General features: G+C 38.5%; 1 protein-coding gene across 1 annotated transcript in view; it reads left to right on the top strand.

Moving 5' to 3' along the window:
* BLNK (B cell linker) overlaps window positions 1-9,927 on the top strand; it is a 103,236-nt gene extending 93,309 nt beyond the window's left edge. The window contains exons 19-25 of the mRNA XM_075717695.1: window positions 390-432; window positions 1,226-1,304; window positions 1,773-1,804; window positions 3,150-3,229; window positions 6,836-6,919; window positions 7,933-8,088; window positions 9,430-9,927. Of these exons, the coding sequence (XP_075573810.1) occupies window positions 390-432; window positions 1,226-1,304; window positions 1,773-1,804; window positions 3,150-3,229; window positions 6,836-6,919; window positions 7,933-8,088; window positions 9,430-9,549 (594 nt within the window). The 3' untranslated portion in view covers window positions 9,550-9,927. The remainder of the gene's footprint in view (window positions 1-389; window positions 433-1,225; window positions 1,305-1,772; window positions 1,805-3,149; window positions 3,230-6,835; window positions 6,920-7,932; window positions 8,089-9,429) is intronic.
* The last annotated feature ends 2,028 nt before the right edge of the window (window positions 9,928-11,955 follow it).

Below are 11,955 nucleotides of genomic sequence, written 5' to 3' on the forward strand. Positions count from 1 at the left end.
TGAAAATACTAATTTTTTTGATTTGCAAGTATTTGGAATGGACTCTCCATTTTTGGACTTTAGATAAGAATGAACTATTGTTTACACCATAAACTTACTGATGGGAGTTAAAAAAAAAAAAAAAAAGCACACACCTCTAGATTTTACTTTTGTCCATGTATTTATACACACAAACTGGGATTCTTTCCAAATCTACTATGCAAAATCCCAAGCTTCAAGGTCATACAGCTAGAGGCTCTTCACAGAATGGCCATGTCCCTACCTCTAATCCCTCCGGGATGCTGTCAATTCTAAATGTAAACTACTTGACAAAAACTATAAAAAAGATAAACACTTGCTGTACAAGTGACATGCCATTTAATATTTGGTTTACTTCTGGTTTATTGCAGAAACCGTGTTTACCTTCCAGAGAGGCCTTAACTGCAAATGAAGGTAAATTATCTCCACTACTGTGTTATAAGTTAACATTTATCAGAATTTAATTTTGTTTTTATTAAAAACATGAAACAAACAACACCACATTCGATTTATTCTAGGTTTTTGAGGGGGGTTTGGTTCTAGCAGTTTCAAACTGGATCTGGCCAGCCTTAGTTGCACGGAGTATCACTGTTCTCTAAAAGCAGCCACAGTAAAACTACGGAGGTTACTGGCAGGGTAACATACGACATAATGGACCAGCAATGCACCATATAGTCCTCGAAGTGGAAAAGGAGGAAGGGAGGTGAAGTGTGAGCGTATCAATTCTGAACTCGGCAAGAACCACCTCACACGGAGCCGACGCCTGGCGAGAAGCCAGCCCCTTGCACAGGCAGAAAATGCGTCTCGCCCCTGTGCAAGGCGGCAGCTCCTCCAGGCAGAAGCTCGGCAGGAGCTGCTCTCTAACGCGAGGGTAAGACGCAGCCAGCCGGCCGCACCTCCGCCTCCGGCTGAGCTCCTGTAGGCAGCCTGCCCCAGCGTCCTCCCGGGTGTCACGCAGCTCGCCTCGCCGAAGGCAAGTCTCCCACTGAGCTCCTGCGGGCATTCACAGCGCGGCTATTTGCCTAGAAATTTGGTGGTATGCCGCTAGTTAATAAAGCAAGCAGCAGGATGGCAAGCTGCCGTGTAAGGGAGAACCCCAAACGTTATAATAATAAAAGAAACCCTCCTTCAGCTACTGGGACTCTTATCTGGGATAATATATTTCCGGCCAAATCTTGACTCAACAATTTGTTTTCCCAAACTACAGAAAAACCTACAGCAGCAGAACGACGACGAGGTTCCAGCCAAGAGCTTCTGCTTCCACCCCTTCCGAGTGGTGCCCAAAAGTAAAATCCCTTTTCGTCATCTTTTGAATATTTCAATGCACCAGCTCCTAGCGCTCGGTCTGAACACAGCTGTGAGAAGTTCAAAGGGGAGCACTGTTTTCTCTGTAGCCTTCTGTTGCTTTTTGGAAGTCATGATTCTTAAAGCCTCAGAGCAGCAAAAAATAAAACATGGCAAATGCATCCAAATACTATAACTACCACCAAAAAGCATGGGAGGATATAAGCTCTAATTAGGTAATGGAGATTTAAACCAGATTTTTAAATTCCTAATTGTCAGGACTGGTGGGATATGATTTTTTTTTTTTTTTTTTTTTTTAAATACCTGTCTCTGGCCCTTATTTCTCAATGGACAAATGGGTGAGATGGAACACGTTCTACCACTGCATGCTTCAAATACACAATTTTAATATTTTCAGAACTGGGTAGATCTCCTCAGACCCTTCTGTAATCTCTTGATATTTATTTCAGGCCTTTGCTCCAAAAGTCCTCGATTCTGCCAAGTAAGTGTAATTCAGATTTTGAATTAAAATGTGATTAACTTGTAATTTCAAATTAATCTTTGAATTATTTCAAGATGCCATGCATATTTATTAGTTGGAATTAACATTTGTCTCTGTAATGCACGCACAGAAGAGATCAAGTATCCAGGGGCTTAGCTCAGCTAGTAAAATTAAGGGAGTATGTCAGGGTTATTGTGTAAATCAATGGAAATTAGGTGCTTGATTCCCATTTGTGACTACTGGAAATTTCTACCAAAGGCAGTTTGGGTCAGTTCCCATCACAATAAAGATTCCATCAATCTTCCTTGCCACAGAAGAACGCTAAATATGACATTTCTGGGATGTTCCAGGCTTCTGTTGCCTAGAAGCCAGACAAATTATTATTGCATCCAGTAGTTTATTCTTTACAGGGCAAAAAAAAAAAAGAAGGTATTTTTATGATGGCAAACACTAAAGCTCTTTGAAAGTAATACTAGTAATCCTAGTAGCATTTTTCCCTCAATAAGTAAAACAAACAGGAAATAAAACTTCCCAGAACAACAGAATAAGTAACACAACTTTCTACAATCATCTTCTCTAATATAATGATATTGATCTGTACCCAACTCTGATCAGAAGTACCTATAGCAAACTCCTATACTATCTTTGACCAAGATTCTCTTTTACCAGAAAAAAATTATCTATACTTATTTCCCATATTTCTATCATATCATTACTGTGGAACACTACTCAACCATCTCCCTTCTAATTTCTTAGTGACTTCAACATCCGTATTTCAGCCCTAATAGCTATTTTCTACTATGCTTTGTTATTACAATTATAATTAAGCTTCATAATCTTTCTTACTAGTTCTGCTTCTCTATTTAGCTGCCTAGACTTGTTGCACACATATGCAAACATTTCAATTGGACTAAATTAGTGAAAAATTATCTCTGAGCTACATTTATTTTCCTGACTCCCTCACCTATATGAATGTTTCTCATGCTGGACTGAGTGCCTTTTGTGTTCCTGCATTTTCTTTATCTGTTCCTATGTTGATTCACTTAGGTGGTGGTACGGTTTTTTTTCTTGCGTTTTAAGTTTAGCTCTGGCTATTAACCAAGTTGTTAACCAAACTATTACTAACCAAACTGTTTCTCTCTTTATAAGCAAGGCTCCTCTTTTGAGCAGGCAAGTGTCCCAGGCACTTATATAGGGCCCATCCATTTGCAGTAGACAGCTTTCCTGAGTGATATCAAAGGTCAAGCATTTCCGGGTCTTCCAAAGTCCTTGTAACAAATCAATTTCTTACAGCATAACAAACATACTTTGAAAACTTATACATGTTGTTTTTTCTCTTTTCTAGAAGTGCCAGAAGCTGCAAACCGTTCTCTGGGTACTTCCCCTCACAGCAGCATTTCATCTATTTCAAGTACTGCAGACCAGGTATAACATTAGCTATAAATTCACAGTACAGAAATCTTCTTATCCTTAAGGTAGTATTTCCACCCCTACCCCCTTTCTAAATAAAAATCATACTCCTTTTGTGGAGGGCATCCATGTCCCCTTTTGCAGTGAAGATTTTCTGTAGCACGAATAATCCGAGTATTAGCTTTCATAAAAAAAATGCTTAGAACATATCGCATAGGAGAGCTTTAACAAACTGTAGAAAAATATGTAAATAGCATTATACAACACCTTGGCACTCTACCAGTCACTTTAAACAAAACCTGAAAAAGCTTCTTAGTTTCAGGTCTTCCTGACTCCCCAGTTCATAATACTTCAACATCATTTGAAACAAGGAAATACGTGGTGAGGTACTTAAGTCTAGTCCTTGATGTAGATGGCTATAAAGTTTTTAATTGCCTACTTTTTTCTAACTTATAGCTGTACATACTGTGTCCTGAAAAAAAACCCAACATGCACCACGCAGGTACAATGAAGCCATCTGCAGCTATTAGCATTAGCCTGCACTGATGTGATGTGTTAAGAAATCCCAGAAATTTGTAGGAGGAAACAGGGATGCTCTGCTGACTGGCCCAACACAGCAGGATGCAGAGTGTAGAATCACTTTTATGAATGTTGCCCTATTTATTGTGGTTTGGGGCATCAGCAAGGTTTTACGAACCAAGAAGAAAGTCACTGCTGCCCCTCTTAGAGGACGCTGTGATGCCTCCCCCTACATGTTTTAGTCCCTCCCGAGTCCTATTCCTTTTTGTTCCTTTAAACAGACCTCTTCTCGTTACAGTTAATACTGTCAGTGTTACAACCAATTCTTTTTTTTTTGTGTTTCATTGCAACATTAAGCTTTGCATAATCTAAGTAAATGCAATTTTCATTTTTGTGCTATTCCCTGTACTGTCATTTTGAATGAAGGGAGACTATAAAATGCAGGAAGCCATTCTTATTAGCCTAGTAGTCACAAACAAGGTAAAAATAGTTCTGTTGAATGCAAAACAAAGGCTCTATTATGCATAGCCAGTAACATTAAATGTTCTAAAGCCTAACATGACAAAGACAATACAACAGTGAAGAACACAAAGGACTTGAGGTTCTGGGAAAATTTTAACAGTATGTCATACTGGATATTTATTATAAAAATTGCTTTCAAATAAACACTCTAGCAGACAGTAAATAAACAGCTCATAGCAATTACATTTACAGCTTTTATGTAACAGCCATGGCCAAAACCAGAGCTTAATAAAACATCCATTTTGTTTAAAAAAAAAAAAAAAAAACACCCACCATATATACAATAAAAAAAAACCCCAAACCTGTTAGTGTTATTTTCCTACCAATTATATACAGTGGTATCATTTGCTGTAGCATCCTGCACAATATAGGTGCTCGCAGACATGATTCATGCCCACAAGGTTCATCATCCAAACTTTGGCAGCAGCTCTCTGCTTCCAGATTATACGCCACAGATATTGCTAGAAGAAAGGTCTAGGGGCAGTTGATTCCTTGTTCTGTTGAACAAAGATTGGTTTACTGGGCTCATTCTCTAAGTGGCTGAGTACCTTGCATATTTGCAATTCCCCTCATCCTATCTTTTTCCAATGAATAGTGTGACTGGAGAAATACATGGAAGAACTTTGGAGGTAAAGTTAATGTTATGGCTTAGGCCAATCTAAGAGTTTAGTGCAATGCCCCCAAAATGGAGGCTCTGCTCTCTCCTCACTGTCAACTCCCCTCCCAGCCACAGGCTTCTCTGGGGTTCCTCTGATCCTGCAGTGGGCTGAGCCAACTTATTAAACTGACAGAAAACCAACCTGGCAGTCAAACAAAACAAGACAAAACATAAAAGGTAACACATTTTTTTCCGCAAGATTACTGAAGTGAATTATCTCACCGTGGGATCAGATGAGCAACAAATAAGTACAAAGGAGAAGCCAAGACATTCCCTTTTTGGCAGCGATAAGCCAGCTAGACCAGCTCAGCCATAATGTCCAACTTCATCTTTAATCTTTTTTGTACAGAGGTGACAAAGCTTGTGTGAAAATTAATTTTATCATTAAGCTTGTTACTGTAAAGTTGGAGAAAAACTGTTCAAATGACCAGGAAGGTTAATACCCAGAAGTATTCACCAGGAAATACCCTCAGCACTATTTCTATAGCCTCTCCACTCAGCTGAGTTAGCTTTTGCATCAACCTCCTCAGCAAGAGCTCACTTCTTATGATTGCTGCCTTTATAACCTGCTAGTTAATCTTCTAGCTATTAAAGTCTGATAATGCATAGGTCTCAGGTTGCCTCCCTCATCCTGTCCTTCCCTTGGGTATAATTTTTCATACTTCTCTAAAATCCCCCATACCTTTCCCCTAAATTCCACTCCTGTTCCCAAATGTACACTCAATCCTGCATCATCTTACTACCCAGTTTTCTGCCACTTCTCTTATTCAAATTATAATCTCGTACCACTCACTCCCAAGTGAGTACCACTCACTCCCTCCTCACATCTTTTTATCTTTGCAGTTCCTTTGCTATGAGAGCTTTTATCTTCTAAAACAGAATCCACCTATCTTCAGGGTGCCAATCTTTCTACCTTGTATCTTCAAGTCTGCACCTATGCCCCCATCCAAGAAGCCCTTTGTCCCATGTTTTCCAATGGAAGAACCGGTGAAGTTCACTTACTGTACAGAACACTGCCAAACATTTAACAGAATGGAGAGAAGAAGGATGATCTTGGTGAGGTGTTCACAGGGGATAATACACAGAAATGAGGCACCCAAGAGATATGTTATAAAATACAAGCCGCTCTGTATTCTGTCACAGATGTAATCCTTCACAGTAAACATGGTTTCATGCCTTCTAGATAAGAGCACCGTTTCAAATGTAAGGATATGTTCAGACCCAATCTAACAGAAAACCAGAACTGAATTTGTATCTCATGTCTCAGGTGAAAGCACTGGGGGCTGAACTGCTGTATTAGTAGAAGAAATACAGTAATTATTGCTCTGTTTTGTAGGACTCCATCCATTTGTCCTTATTTAATAACAACAAAAAGAGCAAAAGATGCACTTATCCAATCTCCATGCTATCCAGATGGAGGCAATCGGATCATGTTCAGAAATAGCATTAAGTATATGGGAAATTTCGTTCCCAAAGCTTAGATGCCTACCAAATCTGGACATTTCATTGGCTAGCAGCTAAGCAGCATTTAAATTGTTAATGGTCAATTTATTCCTCAACATTTCCTGGATACCCTCCTTAAATTCTACTTAGAATAGCTCCTGCTTTAAAAATACCAAACTATCCTCCAGTTGAACCTAACTACTTTCCTCAGGGTATCTCTCTCTCTTCTGACATATACCAGCCTTCTATCGCACATCCGTTACCACTGTTTTGACACACTAGTTTTTCTTTGTCCTACCTCTATCCAACAAAACCAGTGAGCTCCTGGCAAAGAATTTACTAAATTCTGCATTTTCTAAAGTGTTCTGCATTTGAGTTCTTCACAGCTGTCATTATTTAGTAGTAACTCCCTTACAGACCATATTCTTTATTATTACCATTATTATTTTACAGGTGAAACACTGTTTCTCTCTTTCTAGGATGCTGGTGTTCATAGTAAAGCATGGTATGCTGCTACCTGTGATAGGAAAATGGCAGAAGATGCATTGTACCGATCAAACAAGGTAGGTCACTTTTAAAGAATGTCTATTTTATGAAAAAATTTCAAATATAAAAAAATCAAAAGACATCCAGAAATATTCTAAGAACATCAGTGGTATTCTGAACAGGTCAAAATACTATGCCATGCAAATACTGTCAAACATGAAATTATTGTGGTGAAACTATTTAACTATCATTTCCCTCCCAAAACAAAGTTGCGTTAGTATAACTCAGACTGGTGCACTGTAGAGAAAGCTACTGCAGACTAGAGAGCTGAGGAAGATCTGATAGCTCATGTGCATCCATTAAAATGGAAGGCAAAGCCCTGTGACTCTTGAATGATCTCCACCACTGTCCAATGGCTCATGTAAAAACAACTACTATTTGGAAAGGCTGATGCTGCCCTGCATTTTGAAATAGCAACACTGTGCATTTAGGTATTTGGAGAATTTGAGTTCTCTCAACTATTCTGTGTACAAAAGCTAGTGTCACAGAAGGGTATAGTAACATGTAGAGTTGCATCCTCAGCATCAAGTACATTTCCACTCTTGCCTAACTCAACAAAGCAGGATAAAGGGGCAGAGCTGGGGTTATTACCAGTGTAGGCCACTGCTAGCTAGTGAGCACTGGGCTACAGTGTCAGTAGCTGTAGGTGCTTGTCTTTATCAGTGCTTTTTACAGCTCTGGAGAAATGGTATCTCCACCTCTTACTGCCTTCCTGCCTACCTACTGCCACTGATAGTAACTTCATTTTGTAATAATCTGTGGACTCCAACATGCTGCCACTGCGTGTTTATTTCTTCTTTCTTTCTCTGATTGAGAGAGAACAGGCAGCAGCAAAGGTGACTCTTAAATGACACCTTTGTAAGCTACTGTTAGACAGCAGGAATACATGCTACTTCTCATCCCCTACTGTACAGTTTTTCTAAAGGGAGAAAAGGGTTTAATGCTAATATAGATGAAAATATTAAGCTAAAAACAAACTAAGTTGTTGAAAATAATAAGCTGAATACACTTACTATCTTTCTCTCTTTAGGATGGATCTTTTCTAATAAGAAAGAGTTCTGGACAGGATTCACGGCAACCATACACACTGGTTGTGTTTTACAACAGAAGAGTATACAACATTCCTATACGATTTATTGAATCAACACGACAGTATGCACTGGGCAGAGAAAAAAGTGGTGAAGAGGTGAGGTGATGTGGGTTTTTTTTTTTCCTAACAGTTTTCAGTTATATACCTTTAATAAGCAAGGCTTAAGATATACTGCACTATGACCAAAAGGATTCTTCATGTATCAGGATGAAAGTATACCCTATATGACTGATCTATCAAGCTAGAGAAACCAGTGTAACATCAGCTCCTGCATAATGTCAGTAACTAAAACCACAGATCAAGTTTAAAACATACTCACAGAACTGTTTTGAAAAGTTATCAGGATCAGAGCTGCAGCTGCTAGATCAATTGTCCAGTTGATTATAGTCCTCTAGTCACCATCTACCTAAGACTCTAGTTAAATTGTGAAGGAAGAACAGCCATGCTAAAAAAAAAAAAAAAAAAAAGCCCCACAAAAAACCCCACCAAAACCAAAACAAACAAAAAAACCCAAAACCATAAACCCAAAAACCTCGATCAAAAATGAGAATGATAGTACTTTTAATCCTATTTTCACATAAAGAAAATGTTAAATTCTAGTTCTAGAGTGCAGAAATCACTGGTTGGCTATTGTACCACACAGATAATTACTCTGACAGCAAACCGGAAACTTGGAACCCAAATACCAATAAAAACTGTTTGTTATCACTGCACAGAGTAGGCTTTTCAGGGATGTGAAAGTAGGCTTGCCTTAGCCTAATTATCTGCCTCCCAGGCAACAGTTTTGAGGTTACAGAATAAATAATAGCCTGGAGCTCATCTGGCCTTCAACAAAGGGTCAAAAATGACCTCAGGAGAAAAAGAGGAAGATAGCCCAAAAATCTGTATTTGACCAAAGACCAAAAGGAAAAGCAACATATCAAGCAGATATTGGATATTAATTTACAGTGACAAACATGAAAATTGCATAACTAAAACAGTTCTCATTGATGACTGGCTGCACCATACTACTCCTGGAGATTGCCCTACCTCTAACTGAGGTGGTTGAACCACAGATGAAGCAGCTTCCAAACTGCCACAGTCTGCAGCCTGGTATATATTAAGGTAAACTGAAAGCGGTGTCAGTTTAATATGCCATGTAACAACCTTTCCGATTCAGTTTGTGCAGGTGGCAATCACAAATGGAAAGGAGCATGAGATGAGGCTAGCGGCCATAGTATCTTCCATTGTCCAAATTTAATCTGTTTATGACTAGTATCAGGCCTAAGAGCAGGATCAGTGCTCTTACTAAAAGGCAGAGCATTTCACTTGGTAACACTCACAGCTCCGCTCTCTTCAATGGTGGGAAGAAGCAAAGAGAAAAAGATGATGCAGTGATTACTGTCAATATTAGAGCATTAAAGGAAGCCAGCACTAATTTTTTCTTTCTCTATCCAGCGCTTTGACAGTGTTGCTGAAATAGTAGAGAATCATCAGCGCATCTCCCTGGTTCTAATTGACAGTCAAAACAATACGAAAGACTCGACAAAACTGAAACACATTGTAAGAGTTTCTTAAACCAACTGAACTGCTAAAATGAAGACTTTTTTAACCATTTATTTCAACATCCCAAAACGTGGATCAGGTATTAAAAGAAGAAAATCCAGAATGATGGAAAATACTCTTTAAGAGCACCTACTGAGTAGTAAGAGATGCATTTCATAAAGTTCAACCCCACGTCACTTTTATCAGAAAACCACTTGTCTTTAACGCAAGAAGCCAAAGCAGATATACTTTCATCTGTGATTTCCATCTGTGACAACATGGATATTCAAAGTCACATGAAGAACAACTGCATACCACAGCCTGGTCCTTTGACTGCTATTTAAAGATAGATTTCCTGTAGGATGTTTTCACTTTAAAAATGAGAATACCCACAGTGATCTACTCATTCCATGTGTTACGTTTACCACAGATCACTGCTTCCAGCAATTTCTTTGTGAAGTGCACAGCCCCAGAAGTTAAAGCAACTCGACCTAATGCACCACTGTGTACAAGCTGAAAATAGGACTGTACTTCATGTGATTAGTGGCAATAAAGCTGTCTGAATGTTTTCAATTAATGGACATGTGTTGTCCTTTTCCTCGGCTTTACACTGTATCATTGATGTTTTTGTATTTTCAAATGTGCAAATAAAATTAAAATATTGTAAAGTCAGTAGTGTATAGAAGCATTGCTGGATCATGTTTCTTAGCGTTCTTCCAGCAAAAAAACACCATTCACTATCACGGATGTTTTAATGTATATATTTGTATGTGCTCCTTCACAAGTTCTGTTTTTATGAAAACTGTTGCTTTTTACAGCTTTAGCATATATATTTGGCTTAATAGCTCTCAAATCTTTTGTCTTCAGATTGCCTACTGTTGGTGACCCAAGCACACTGCTTCATTGCTAAACCAATTACCCACTCAATTCTTGCAGAATTACTGTTCACAGACACACACAAAACAACCAATCCTTTCTTTTTTTCAAGCCTGTTCTATCACAGCGGTTTACTTATTGTATTATTGCAAACAAAGTAATTTCCACAAAGGTTAAAGTACTGAAAATTAAGTTGATGAATGTATAAATTGCACGAATGAAACACTTTAACAACTGTTCCTAAATTAGTTCTATAGGTGTTTGATTTCACTCATCCTGAAACCTCATCTATCTTAAAAGTATTTTCCAAAACTGACACTCTATACACACCTGCTTTGTTCTTTTTGTTCCAGATTAGGCAGCGTTCTCTAGGATTATCTGCAAGGCATTTTAGGCAAGACTTGCAAAGTCACTTAGAGCTATGTTGTAGCTGTATTCTGCAACTACTTCCTTGTGGTTTTGATCAATTACTTCTACAAGTAATGCATCTGTCTTCTAGAAAGATCTGCTTACTAATATGATGAAGATGTTCAGCACCTACCTTGCTGTGTCTCAGCTTCTTCCCTCCGCAACACAGATAATACTTACCCCAGATGTGAAGCAAATGAGACACTGGCAAGTAAGAAACAATCTATACAGACTTTACACAAGCCTGCCTATGACAGACTGTTCACAGTACCACATAAATGCTACGTTTAGTATATTGTTCAGTTGGTATCAGTTAGTATTATGCTAACACTATGCTTAGTACTAGTGTAATGTTTAGAACATCAAGATTGCCACATCAAGATCTCAAAATTAACAAAAGTTATTAGTCTCTGCAAGCTTAATTTACTCCATATATGCACACTGATATTATTTAGTTACACGAAACATCACTTTAGAAGGTTACCATTTCAAGCAATACTCACAAGGGAAAATACTCCGTGAAAAAGCAGCCATTCAGTATTTAGCTTTTCTTTGCGTTCATGTAGAGTCCTTGCCTTATTCACCCATGTACTGCACAGTATTTAAACTTTGTTCTTGACATAACTGTTTCTTGTTAACGTCTATATGTTGTTCCTCACAAAAGTGTCTAGGTTCTTCAAATGTTTCTGAGTTAAATGTGTAGTATCACCATCATTCTAGAACTGGGGAAGAAAAAGGCATGAAAAAATAAAACTCAAGTGTAGCTAGGCTCCCACGTGAGAGACTAAGTATCAGTTTTTTAAGGTAATTAGCAATACTGAGCCCTTTTCATACTCAAAGCACTCTGCTCCTGCCCCTCAGCATTACATGTAACTTTGTGGCTGATACACAAATAACAAATATACACCAGAAAAACATTCAAACACTTTTCTTTTTAGCCACGTTCCTACATCATTACAGGGGTACCTTACAGTTTTGACAACAAAATGATGCAGGATTTGATAGGCAACACCACCTTCCACAAAATAATCCATTCATCCTGAGACGAGAACACCCTAGGCACAAAATAAGGCTCCATGGAGCTGGGGACGACACCACCACAAACAAACAAAAACACCAGTATGTGATTATCTATTTTACTATACTCACAGTTTT

The sequence above is a fragment of the Pelecanus crispus genome, chromosome 10 (assembly GCF_030463565.1).
Source record: "Pelecanus crispus isolate bPelCri1 chromosome 10, bPelCri1.pri, whole genome shotgun sequence".
Classification (NCBI taxonomy): Eukaryota; Metazoa; Chordata; class Aves; order Pelecaniformes; family Pelecanidae; genus Pelecanus; species Pelecanus crispus.